Source organism: Rattus norvegicus, chromosome 11 (assembly GCF_036323735.1).
Source record: "Rattus norvegicus strain BN/NHsdMcwi chromosome 11, GRCr8, whole genome shotgun sequence".
NCBI classification, from domain to species: domain Eukaryota; kingdom Metazoa; phylum Chordata; class Mammalia; order Rodentia; family Muridae; genus Rattus; species Rattus norvegicus.
In genome coordinates, this window is record NC_086029.1 from 44,441,858 (window position 1) to 44,455,536 (window position 13,679).

Below are 13,679 nucleotides of genomic sequence, written 5' to 3' on the forward strand. Positions count from 1 at the left end.
AATGCTAACTTGTGAAGAAGCCTACGGGGTGGACTGTATCCGAGGTTTACTTGTGATTTCAGTGATCTGCTCAGACTGTAGGGAACGTATAACTGGATGATCACTAAGTTCATTTGCTGCTCACTCAGCGCTTGCTTACCCACGCTACACACACACACACACACACACACACACACACACACACACACACACACACACAAGATCAAAGCTCAAAGAGAGCTGCTCTGGGATTCAGTTGCCACATCACATGAGTCAAAATCTAAATTTTTATTCAAGTATAAAGTTCTTCAATAATAAACTAAATCCTAGTTTCAACTTTTAAAAATGACCTTTTAATAAGTTTATATTATAAAATGTATTGTTTTATGTGTTGGTGACTTTATTAGCTATTATTAAATTTCTTTCCTTTTTTTCTTTCTTCCTTTATTTATTTATTATATATAAGTACACTCTAGCTGTCTTCAGACACCAGAAGAAGACATCAGATCCCATTGCAGTTGGTTGTGAGCCACCATGTGGTTGCTGGGAATTGAACTCGGGAACTCTAGAAGAGCAGATAGTGCTCTTAACCACTGAGCTATCTCTCCAGCCCTTTTTCCCCCCTTTTTTTTCAGAGACAGGGTTTCTCTGTGTAGCCCTGGCCATCCCGGAGCTCTCTTGGAAGACAAGGTTGACCTCAAACTCATAGAGATCCTCCTGCCTCTGCCTCTAGTGAGTTGGGATTAAAGGCGTGTGCCACCAGTGCCGGCCTAAATCTCTTGTATACGGACAGTACGATAATACTCACCATCTAATACAATCCCAGCGACTTCTCTCCCAACAGGGAAGAATTCCTTTTCCATCTTCATCTCTGCCAGAAGCTGAATCATGATAGAATGCGTAAGCATTACTGTCAACAATAGTCTGCATTTACAGGGTAACCCACACTATAATCCGACACCTGCCATAACACCAGTGTGCTGGAGACAGAGGCAGCAGATCCTAAGTTGGAGGCTAGTCTGAGTTCTCATGGCTAGCCTGGGCTACCGAGTGGATCAAAAACCAAAACAACCACAAAACCAAACAATAAAAACTCATCTGTGACATATGAGAAAGTGGGGACAATTGGGGTTGGGGATTTAGGTCAGTGGTAGAGCACTTGCCTAGCAAGCGCAAGGCCCTGGGTTCGGTCCCCAGCTCCGGGGAGAGAAAGTGGGGACAACAAAAACTCAAGCCACAGAATAGCAAATATGATTCACTTTTGGAATGACAATAAATATAAAAACATTACAAAAAATGCCACAAAATGCCCTCCTCCGGAGTGGGAATGGTGAGCTGCTGAGGCTGGAGATGCAGAGGAGTCTCGGGCACCATCTTTCAGTCACCAGGGCATCCTTAACCACATTCTCTCTGTCGAGATGAAGTGAAATGTCGTCCCCACACAACCTCAGTTGGCCAAGCCCCATTTCCCTGTCACCCATTCAAGTAAGGTGAGGGGGAGCAGGCAGAGCAGGCTGCCTGGGACCTGTGGCTGGCCTCCTCACCCTCTAAGGATCACCTGCTTTGGGCCAGGGATATTGCTCAGAGGTAGCCTTGGCTAGCAGGCAGGAGTCCCTGAGCCCCACAGGGCCTGAGTTGCATAAGCATGCAATCCTTGCACCCCAAGGTGGGGTAGGGGTGTCAAGGCCAGTCTGGGATTTATGAGATTCTGTCTTGAAGAAGAAGAAGCCGCCACCATTGTTTTCCTCAGTTGGAGGTTAGGGCTTAGGGAAGGAGTGTTGGGTGCTCACAGGAAATGGTCACAAGATCATTCCAGACTTATGGTAAGTACAGCGGCTTGGGGTTTGTTTGCTTGTTTTTTTTTTTTTTTTTCTTTTTTTTTTCTTTTTTCTTTTTTTCGGAGCTGGGGACCGAACCCAGGGCCTGAACAACTGTGGTATTCCCTACCGCTGAGCTAAATCCCCAACCCCACTTGTTTTTTTAAAGACATTTATTTTTATTTTATGTGCATGAATGTTTTGCCTGCATGTATGTCTGTAAAAGCACTACCTGAGCGCCTGGTGCCTACAGAGGTCAGGGATGGGGTTGGACCTCTTGGAACTGAAGTCACAGATGGTTGTAAGCTGCTATGTGGGTGCTGGGAGTCAAACCTAGGTTCTCTACAAATACTATTGACTGCTAAGCCATCTCCAGCTCACCATAACTTTTCAATTAAAAATTAAACAAGGGCTGGGGATTTAGCTCAGTGGTAGAGCCCTTACCTAGGAAGCGCAAGGCCCTGGGTTCGGTCCCCAGCTCCGAAAAAAAGAAACAAAAAAAAAATTAAACAAACAAACAAACGAACAAACATAAAGAAGCCCTCCTGTGTGTATACTGACTTTCCAGTGGAACTTCATACTTTCCTTAGGACATCCATATGACTTTCTTATGGAAATACTGGGGAACCTCAACCTCTCTCTCTCTCTCTCTCTCTCTCTCTCTCTCTCTCTCTCTCTCTGTCTCTGTCTCTGTCTCTCTCTTGTATGTGGTATGTGTGTGGTGTATGGTGTACAGTGTGTGTGGTGTATATATATGTGATATGTGTGTAGTATATGTAGTGTTTATGAGTGGTATATGTGTGTATGATATGTATGTATGGCATGTATATGTATGGTACAGTTATTGTGTATGTAGTATGTGATGGTCTGTGTGTTATATGAGTATATGTGTGATATGTGTGTGTATATGTGTGTGTTGTGTTGTGTGCCTGTGTGTGGTGTGTATGTGTGGTATGTATACATATACATGTGTGTTGTATATACAGTATACAGTGTGTTATGTGCCTGTGTGTGGTGTGTTTATCTGGTATGTGGTTGGCGTGTGTGTTATATGTGTGTTGTGTGTTTGATATATGTATGTATGGTTTGTGTGTGTGTGGTATTTGTGTATGTAGTATGTGGTGGTGTATTATGTATGTATGTATACTGTGTGTGTATATATATGTGTGTGGTGTTGTATGTATAGTGTGTTGTGTGCCTGTGTGTGGTGTATATCTGGAATGTTTACGGTGTCTATGTGTGATTTGTTTGCATGTGGTCTGTGTGGTATTCCCTATATGTGTGTGGTGTCTGTATGTGCGTGGTGTGTGTGGGGTGTGTGAGAATGTGTATGTGTGTATTATATGTGCGTGCCTGTGTGTGCTCAGTAAGCACTCTGGCTCTGAGCCCTTTGTTTTCCTTTAAGTGCTTTCTGAATTATAACCATGGTTTTAGCAACTGCATTCTGCATCTTTCATGCACCATAAGCATTTTCCTACATTAATGTACTGTCTTCAGAAAGACAGCCTGCTTAGTGGCTTGCAATAGTTCATTCAACTGCTTTGTCATCTCTCTTTGTTAGTGGCAGAGTGATTGCCTAGCATTCACAATGTCCATGTTCAGTCGTCAACACCACACACAACCAGAATCTGTGTGGGTCCTATAAGGTTTAATAGTAACGGTGACCGGACAGCATCTCTCCTTAGTAGACACACTATTACCCCAGCTGCAGTCATGGACATAGAAATCATGTGCCCAAGTCAGTTTTCTTGTCTGCATTCCTTACTGCTGCAGTCTGAACTGAATTGGCCCTTCCTACCCTAACTGACACAGGCCCAGCATGAGTGTGTTTGGAGAAGGACTTAATGAGGGGAGTTTGCCGTAAGTGAGCTTGTATGAGAGAGTCCTAGGATGACAAGACAGAGGGGCAGCACACACAGAAGGGAGGAGTCAGGACACAGCCAGGATGTTACTGGAAAGCCTGAAGGACAGCCTGGAGATGGCCATGCTTGCCATGATCTGGGACTACTACTCTTCAAATCTGGGTTAAAGTAAGTGTCAGTTGTTCAGATCAAAAGACTAAACAAGGGGCTGGGGATTTAGCTCAGTGGTAGAGCCCTTACCTAGGAAGCGCAAGGCCCTGGGTTCGGTCCCCAGCTCCGAAAAAAAAGAACAAAAAAAAAAAAAAAAAAAAAAAGAAATGTAAAAGACTAAACAAGACCCACCATCAAACAATGAATCCCCAAAACAAACACAGGAGAAAAATCCAAAGTGGGGCTTATACACACCTAAAATCCCAATACCTGGGGAGATGAGGCAGGAGGACCATGAGTTTAGGGTCACCCTGGGCTACAGAGTGAGGTCTTTGTGACACTAAAACCTGAGAATACTTATCACGGTGCATTTAACTATCCATCATTATTAACGCATGGCACATTTATTTAGTTCTCTTTATGAACTGTTTACTTGTTTTTTAAGACAAGGTCTCATTGTGTGGCCCTTTTTTACTTGGAACTTGCTGTGTAGACCAGACCTGCCTCAGACGCTGGTGCCTCCTGGGTGCTGGGTTTAAGGGTGTGTGCACCACGCCTGCACCAAAGTCACAGTTTTTTTTTTTTTTTTTTTTCTCGGAGCTGGGGACCGAACCCAGGGCCTTGCGCTTCCTAGGCAAGCGCTCTACCACTGAGCTAAATCCCCAACCCCCCCAAAGTCACAGTTTTATGGCCAACAATAAAGATACCTGTGGGTAATATGAGACTGGAGACAAGTGTCTGTGAGACAGAGAAATGACAAGCATACACATCATAGCTAAACAATGTCAACGAGAAATACAGCCAACTCAGTGGTCAATAAACTGTCTACTTTCTATTGCTACTGTTTATGAAGGTAATTTCTTCCTTGACCTATGGGACTTAGTAATAGAAGTGTTCAGATGCCTCAAAAATACATTTTATAAAATATTTCCACATAAGGATATAAAACACAAATCAGACCACTTACCTTAACATAAAGACAACTGAGTTTCAAGTTCAGTTGTTCTAAGAAGTAATTTCTTGGCACTCAGCAATCAGTTACCGTTAGACACTAAACACCCATGACAACCCCATTCCCCTTTGGCACCGGTACCTTTGTGTTTATGTGGCTCAGGGCACAGGCTTTAACTTGCACTCTCACAAAGTTATCCTCTGTGACAGAGACATTTTCCTAGAACCGAACAACAGAAGCTTGCGTTACACATCCTGTGAGGACATTCGTTCATCTTGTGAAAACGTCCACATAGAACTGAAGACACAAAACTGAGGCCAAGTGTCATGAGCACCCCCAAGTTTATATCTAATGGGATATAGTAAGAAAAGGAGAAGGAACCGTTAGGGGCTGTAATTTTAAAAGCATTCATGTCTTTATTTTAGGAGCACTCAGATACCAGCACAGATGCTGTACACAAAAACTCTGCTTCATAAACCAGAACGGCAGACACCGTATTTTAACTTGAATACTTCAAGCTGTCAGATCTTTACAGCACACATACAACAAATAGCTCTTACTAAACTTTGGAACTTTCAGTAAGGCAACCAAGGCCAAACCAACGCATTCAGAGTCACCGACCAAATGATTAAACATGACGTCACTTCTCCTGGGCATCCGACCAAATGATTAAACATGACGTCACTTCTCCCAGGTATCTGTACTCCAGACCATGAACTGAAATGTGTCCCTGAGTGACATGAGGACAGATCCTACACACAGTTCCATGACCCATCATGGGGTCACTGTGTTTTATTTGCCATATACAGCATTCTGGGAGCATTTTTACTAAATCTTGAATTTGTTGCTTAGTGATACAGATGAAGGCATTAATATTGATGAATTTGTCAACTGTACCTAGAGATAGGTTTCAGTGGGCTGCAGCCAAGCCTTAGGTCCTTTTTCTGAGAGTGGTAGGAGGTTAGCTGACAGAAGCTTAGACCTTAGACTCCTGATCTCATTACTCTCCAGTCCAGGAAGGACAAGAGAGAAAACACCCTGTGCCTAACACAGAAATGGCAACACCTACTTTCACCAGACATCGACAGGGAGATGACTCTGGCTTGATGTGAACCTTTCTAATAATCGCCACTAAGTCACTAAAGGCTTAATGAGTGAGGTAAGTCTAGGAAGCTCCTAAACTTGTGAATATAATCTCCCATCTAATAACACGGGCATTTCCTATCACGCGTTTGCACAGTTCTCACAGTGAGTTTTCCGTGCTGCTGAGGATCTGTGGATGCTACAGAGGTATGTGCAGTGTACTGAGCTCCACCCGTTTACTGTACCCATTTGTACCACATAGGCCAGGAGCTCGCTCTGCCTTCCCTGTACCTCTCACAACCAATACAGCAACTCCTTTAAAAGTGCACCTTGTTTAGAAGTATTACGCACATATGTGACTGTGGTTTGTGCACAAGACTGAAGTGCCTACTGAGACCCTCTGGGGCTGGACTTCTGGATGAGCGTGAGCAACCCGACATGGTGCTGGGAACCACACTTGGGTCCTCAGCCCCGAGGTAGCTCCTTTAAGACTACAACACGGACCATCGTTTTCACAAAAAGTCCAGGGGAATAATACGGGAGGTTGGCCTCAGGTCTTGCTCATTTAACTCCATTTAACCAGTAACACATTTAAAAGTGAGTCTGGGGCCATGGACAGCTCTAGCAGGGAAAGGTGCTTGCCTGCCCCAGAAGCTTGGCAGCCTGAGTTTGGTTCCTGGGACCAATGTAAATGAAAAAGAAGGGAACTGACTCCAAACAGTTGTCCTCTGACCTCCATATGTCTGTCTGTCTTTCTTTCATATACATGTATGCAGACCACATCACATGAAAAGGGGGGAGGAAATTAAAGAAGACCGTGTCTCTTTCATGCACACAGATACACAGACACACACATACACACACTCACAAGCTACATACATATAGACATACACACACACGCACACGCACGCACACGCACACTGTTATTGGGTCTTTACTGTGATAGTGCTAATAGAGTTAACTTGGGAGATGGTGGGGAATTATCTTGCTGGCCTTTAGGGAGATGAGAAGGCTGGCCCTCAGCATCACTCTGTGGCTGGCTCCTGGGAGACAGAGAGCTCGGCAGCAGCACACACTCATCTTTTGCTCTCTGAATGCCATGTGACAGGCTGCCTCACGCTCTAGCAGCCATGACTCCCTGTCACCGTCAACTTTAGCCTGGAACTGAGAGATAAGAACTTTCTCCCTCAAGTTACTTTTGCCTGAGCATTATTGTCTCTTAGCAACTAAGACCAAACAAGGGCAACTACATATGGAAAGGCATTATTTTATCTCAATTAATAATTATTCTTACCTTTTCTTGAAATACAAATGTTACTTCTTCATTTGTAGAACTCTGTTGAAAATACAAGCCTTTCATAGTTACCTATACAACCAAAAAAGATACAAGTCTTTAAAAACACCTTCTTGAGGACTGGAGATAGCTCAGTGGTTAAGTGGTTATTTACTGCTCTTTTGGGGGACCCAGGTTCAATTCCTAGCACCCACATGGTGGTCCACAACCAGCTCTAACTCCAGTTTCAAGTGATCTGAGGCCCTCTTCTGGCCTTGAGCCCTAGGCATGCACATGGTACACAGACAGACATGTAGGTAAAACACCCAGACACATAAAGAAAATTTAAGCAAAATTTAAAAATTAAAAATACTAACAATGAAGTCTATTTATTAAATGACAATAAACTGGAAAAGTCATCTAGACATGGGGGAAAAGGTGACCATAACCCCCAAGCAAGTACATTCAGACATCAATCAAACGGACACCACACCTGAAGCGCTGGTGCTTGTCCAGGACCCCAGCACCCTGGTACAAGGGGCTGCATGATCCAGAGTTGAGGGCCAACCTGGGCTCTCTCTCACACATGACAGAGAGAGGAGATAAAGGTAGACAGAGATGGACTAGGATCAACAACCAAGCTGCTTTCTGAAGGGTCAGGTTTCAGGCATGGTGGCACAGGCTAGACCCTGCATTCAGTAAGCTGAGGAAGAACTGCAAGTTTGAAGCTAGCCTGGGTTAGATAGTCAGGCTTTGTCTAAAAAGAAAGGGGGAAGGGGGCAGTTAAGAGCACTGACTGCTCTTTCAGAGGTCCTGAGTTCAATTCCCAGCACCCACATGGTGGCTCACAACCATCTGTAATGGGATCCGATGCCCTCTTCTGGTGTGTCTGAAGACGGCTACAGTGTCATGTACATAGATAAGTAAATCTTAAAAAATAAAGAAAGAAAAAAAGGAGTGAGGAGAGGATTTCTGTTTCCTACTCAATAAAAAATATTGTGTGTATTTAAAACAGATCAACAAAAATGTCTTCAAAGGGCCATGCATGCAGGTCAAAAGTGTTCAAAGGTAATCAAATGCTTTCAACAATTAAGAACGTGGGGGTTGGGGATTTAGCTCAGTGGTAGAGCGCTTGCCTAGCAAACGCAAGACCCTGGGTTCGGTCCCCAAAAAAAGAAAAAGAAAAAAAAAAAAAAACAAAAAACAAAAAACAAAACCAATTAAGACCGTGAGAGTGGGCAGCTAAGACACGCTCACTGTAATTATGGTCTGGATGCTTCTGGGGCATTCTTGGTTTTGTAGCCCCACTGTCTAATGAATGCTGACCTCAAACTCAGGACTTCCAGGGGTGTGCTGTGTTCAACTCCTGTAAGCCCTTCTAGTTTTTATTTTTAAATAAAATATTTTTAGATTTATTTATGTATGAGTGTTGTGCTTGCACAAGTTACATGTACAGTCTGTGTGCCTTGTCCCTGAAAAGGCTAGAGAGGAGTCCCCTGAGTGGAGCTATAGATGGTTGTGAGCCACCATGTGGGTGCTAGGAACAAAACAGGGTCCCCTGAAAGAGCAGCCATTGCTCTCCACCCTCTTCTATTTTTTAATTAAAAATATCTTGTGGTTTGGATAAGTGGGTGGTATACAGTTCTGTGTAGGATGGACGCATATGTGTGCACGCATTAGAGGCCAGAGGCTGACACTGCTTCTTACCATCTTATTCATATTCTTTGAGACAGGGTCTCTCATCAAACCCAGATCACCAATTCATCTAGACTGGCTGGCCAGTGAACACCCTCGTGCTAATAACTACACAGAGAGGAGGGAGCCTCAATTTAGAAAATGCTTCCATATGCTTGGGTTATAGGCAAGTCTGCAGCCCATTTTCTTAGTGATCGATGGGGGAGGGCTCAGTCATTGTGGGTGATGTCATCTCTGAGTTTGTAGTCCTGGGATCTACAAGAAAGCAGGCTGAGCAAGCCATGAGGAGCAAGCCAGTAAGGGGCATCCCTCCATGGCCTCTGCATCAGCTCCTGCCTCCAGGTTCCTGCCTTGCTTGAGTTCCTCAGTGATGGACAGTGATGTACGAGTGTGACCCAAATAAACCCTTTCCTCCCCAAGTTGATTTTGTCGTGGTGTTTATAACAGCAATAGTAGTCCTGACCAAGATACCCCCCTCCTTTAGATCCTCCTGTCTGTCTCCCTTGTGCTGCAATCACAAGTGTTTGTGGCTAAGCCTGGCTTCTTTTTTACATGCATGTTGAGGACCCAAAGAAGTACTTCGCCGCTGAGTCCCCAGGTCCTCTATAATTCCCCCCTTTGCATGTGACACGATATGGGTACATGCGAGCACATGTACATGTGTGTGTGTGGCCAGAGGATGGCATTGGGTATCTTCCTCAGTAGACTTTATTGTCTTATATATTGAGACCAGGTCTCTCACTTGAATCCCATTGGCCCGGCCTAGACAGTTAGTTTGCTCTGAGATTCAGGTTGACTGCTGTACACACCATTCTGTGTGTTAGGGCCACTGACTCCAGTTCTCACCCTTGGATGAGAACCGCCCACTGAGTGCTCTCCCCAGTCTTTTTAATGGAAGTATTTCCAGCTGTTGATACTTTGGGAAGTTCTTAAAGTATCTTTGAGGATCTCACAATTCTTTGATGTTTTTTAAACTTCATCCCAAGTGGGCCCAGAACTCACTGTGGCCCAGACTGCCCTTGAACTCCCAGGAGCTCCACTGCCTTGGCTTCCAGAGTGGTAGGATACAGGTAGGACCCACCATGCCCAGACTGTTTAATTCTCCAAACTGTAAGCTTTGCAGGAAGATAGACAGGCGCGTGCAGACCCCTAGGGTAGAGTTTGTCCATGAGGAGGGAATGTGTTCATGCCCCAGCAGGAGCAACAAACACCCTTCTGAAGCTCTAAGTGCCTCTGTCAGGAGGTTATGATCTTCCTTCCCCTAAGCATATGAACAGCCTGAATTTTAACAGACAGACTAGCTTCCTTTGAAGTGCGTGGCGTTATATTTCCTTAGTTTCTCCCAATGTGACCTGCTGGGCCTCACACAAGTGGCTGCAGATAGCCGAGGTCTCTGCTTTCTCACTGCTGTCTAGTACTTCAGTGAGGCAATGTTTCCATCCACCTTGGAAAAGTTGCCGACGGTGTCATGTCCAGAACGTTTATGTATATACGTTTTGCATTTATTAAACGGATGAGGAAGCTGCATGCACCTCCACTCACCTCGCAGGGAGGTGATGACACCAAGGAAACTGCATTTTAAAGGGATTAAGATTCATTAAGAGGGCTGGAGAGATGACTCATCGGTTAAGAGCCTTGACTGCTCTTCCAGAGATCCTGAGTTCAATTCCCAGCAACCACATGGTGGCTCACAGCCCTCTGAAATGGGATCTAATGCCCTCTTCTGTGTGTCTGAAGATAGTGACAGTGTACTTATATACATTAAAAAAAGAGTCACTGGGCTGGAAAGATGGCTCAGCGGTTAAGAGCACCCGACTGCTCTTCCAGAGGTCATGAGTTCAATTCCCAGCAACCACATGGTGGCTCACAACCATCTGTAATGGGATCCGATGCCCTCTTCTGGTGTGTCTGAAGACGGCTACAGTGTCATGTACATAGATAAGTAAATCTTAAAAAATAAAGAAAGAAAAAAAGGAGTGAGGAGAGGATTTCTGTTTCCTACTCAATAAAAAATATTGTGTGTATTTAAAACAGATCAACAAAAATGTCTTCAAAGGGCCATGCATGCAGGTCAAAAGTGTTCAAAGGTAATCAAATGCTTTCAACAATTAAGAACGTGGGGGTTGGGGATTTAGCTCAGTGGTAGAGCGCTTGCCTAGCAAACGCAAGACCCTGGGTTCGGTCCCCAAAAAAAGAAAAAGAAAAAAAAAAAAAACAAAAAACAAAAAACAAAACCAATTAAGACCGTGAGAGTGGGCAGCTAAGACACGCTCACTGTAATTATGGTCTGGATGCTTCTGGGGCATTCTTGGTTTTGTAGCCCCACTGTCTAATGAATGCTGACCTCAAACTCAGGACTTCCAGGGGTGTGCTGTGTTCAACTCCTGTAAGCCCTTCTAGTTTTTATTTTTAAATAAAATATTTTTAGATTTATTTATGTATGAGTGTTGTGCTTGCACAAGTTACATGTACAGTCTGTGTGCCTTGTCCCTGAAAAGGCTAGAGAGGAGTCCCCTGAGTGGAGCTATAGATGGTTGTGAGCCACCATGTGGGTGCTAGGAACAAAACAGGGTCCCCTGAAAGAGCAGCCATTGCTCTCCACCCTCTTCTATTTTTTAATTAAAAATATCTTGTGGTTTGGATAAGTGGGTGGTATACAGTTCTGTGTAGGATGGACGCATATGTGTGCACGCATTAGAGGCCAGAGGCTGACACTGCTTCTTACCATCTTATTCATATTCTTTGAGACAGGGTCTCTCATCAAACCCAGATCACCAATTCATCTAGACTGGCTGGCCAGTGAACACCCTCGTGCTAATAACTACACAGAGAGGAGGGAGCCTCAATTTAGAAAATGCTTCCATATGCTTGGGTTATAGGCAAGTCTGCAGCCCATTTTCTTAGTGATCGATGGGGGAGGGCTCAGTCATTGTGGGTGATGTCATCTCTGAGTTTGTAGTCCTGGGATCTACAAGAAAGCAGGTTGAGCAAGCCATGAGGAGCAAGCCAGTAAGGGGCATCCCTCCATGGCCTCTGCATCAGCTCCTGCCTCCAGGTTCCTGCCTTGCTTGAGTTCCTCAGTGATGGACAGTGATGTACGAGTGTGACCCAAATAAACCCTTTCCTCCCCAAGTTGATTTTGTCGTGGTGTTTATAACAGCAATAGTAGTCCTGACCAAGATACCCCCCTCCTTTAGATCCTCCTGTCTGTCTCCCTTGTGCTGCAATCACAAGTGTTTGTGGCTAAGCCTGGCTTCTTTTTTACATGCATGTTGAGGACCCAAAGAAGTACTTCGCCGCTGAGTCCCCAGGTCCTCTATAATTCCCCCCTTTGCATGTGACACGATATGGGTACATGCGAGCACATGTACATGTGTGTGTGTGGCCAGAGGATGGCATTGGGTATCTTCCTCAGTAGACTTTATTGTCTTATATATTGAGACCAGGTCTCTCACTTGAATCCCATTGGCCCGGCCTAGACAGTTAGTTTGCTCTGAGATTCAGGTTGACTGCTGTACACACCATTCTGTGTGTTAGGGCCACTGACTCCAGTTCTCACCCTTGGATGAGAACCGCCCACTGAGTGCTCTCCCCAGTCTTTTTAATGGAAGTATTTCCAGCTGTTGATACTTTGGGAAGTTCTTAAAGTATCTTTGAGGATCTCACAATTCTTTGATGTTTTTTAAACTTCATCCCAAGTGGGCCCAGAACTCACTGTGGCCCAGACTGCCCTTGAACTCCCAGGAGCTCCACTGCCTTGGCTTCCAGAGTGGTAGGATACAGGTAGGACCCACCATGCCCAGACTGTTTAATTCTCCAAACTGTAAGCTTTGCAGGAAGATAGACAGGCGCGTGCAGACCCCTAGGGTAGAGTTTGTCCATGAGGAGGGAATGTGTTCATGCCCCAGCAGGAGCAACAAACACCCTTCTGAAGCTCTAAGTGCCTCTGTCAGGAGGTTATGATCTTCCTTCCCCTAAGCATATGAACAGCCTGAATTTTAACAGACAGACTAGCTTCCTTTGAAGTGCGTGGCGTTATATTTCCTTAGTTTCTCCCAATGTGACCTGCTGGGCCTCACACAAGTGGCTGCAGATAGCCGAGGTCTCTGCTTTCTCACTGCTGTCTAGTACTTCAGTGAGGCAATGTTTCCATCCACCTTGGAAAAGTTGCCGACGGTGTCATGTCCAGAACGTTTATGTATATACGTTTTGCATTTATTAAACGGATGAGGAAGCTGCATGCACCTCCACTCACCTCGCAGGGAGGTGATGACACCAAGGAAACTGCATTTTAAAGGGATTAAGATTCATTAAGAGGGCTGGAGAGATGACTCATCGGTTAAGAGCCTTGACTGCTCTTCCAGAGATCCTGAGTTCAATTCCCAGCAACCACATGGTGGCTCACAGCCCTCTGAAATGGGATCTAATGCCCTCTTCTGTGTGTCTGAAGATAGTGACAGTGTACTTATATACATTAAAAAAAGAGTCACTGGGCTGGAAAGATGGCTCAGCGGTTAAGAGCACCCGACTGCTCTTCCAGAGGTCATGAGTTCAATTCCCAGCAACCACATGGTGGCTCACAACCATCTGTAAAGAGATCCGATGCCCTCTTCTGGTGTATCTGAAGACAGCTACAGTGTACTCATCTATAATAAATAAATAAATCTTTAAAAAAAAAAAAAAGAGTCACTAAGAACTCATAGTACCAGCTGGGCTGGAGCCTTGACAGCCATTACTTAGAACTGTCACAGCATTAATTGTTTCTACTGAGTTGCCAATATGATACACTCACCCAGAACTACAATACTTTCTCCTGTGGGACTGCCTACTTGGTACTTTCTGATAGATCTGTTGTTTTAACCTGCAGG

General features: G+C 44.7%; 1 protein-coding gene across 10 annotated transcripts in view; it reads right to left on the reverse strand.

The window, feature by feature from the left end:
- Cryzl1 (crystallin zeta like 1) overlaps positions 1-13,679 on the reverse strand; it is a 45,268-nt gene that overhangs the window by 22,759 nt on the left and 8,830 nt on the right. For 9 of the 10 annotated variants that reach the window (XR_005491010.2, XR_010055943.1, NM_001013044.1 and 6 more), the window contains exons 2-4: positions 7,138-7,209; positions 4,902-4,979; positions 788-860 (exon numbers count right to left, since the gene is read on the reverse strand). Coding sequence is in view for 8 of the 10 variants with exons in the window: in NM_001013044.1 (NP_001013062.1) it covers positions 788-860; positions 4,902-4,979; positions 7,138-7,203 (217 nt within the window). In the remaining 2 variants the exon portion in view is untranslated. The remainder of the gene's footprint in view (positions 1-787; positions 861-4,901; positions 4,980-7,137; positions 7,210-13,679) is intronic. The other variant, XM_063270421.1, reaches the window with a different exon arrangement.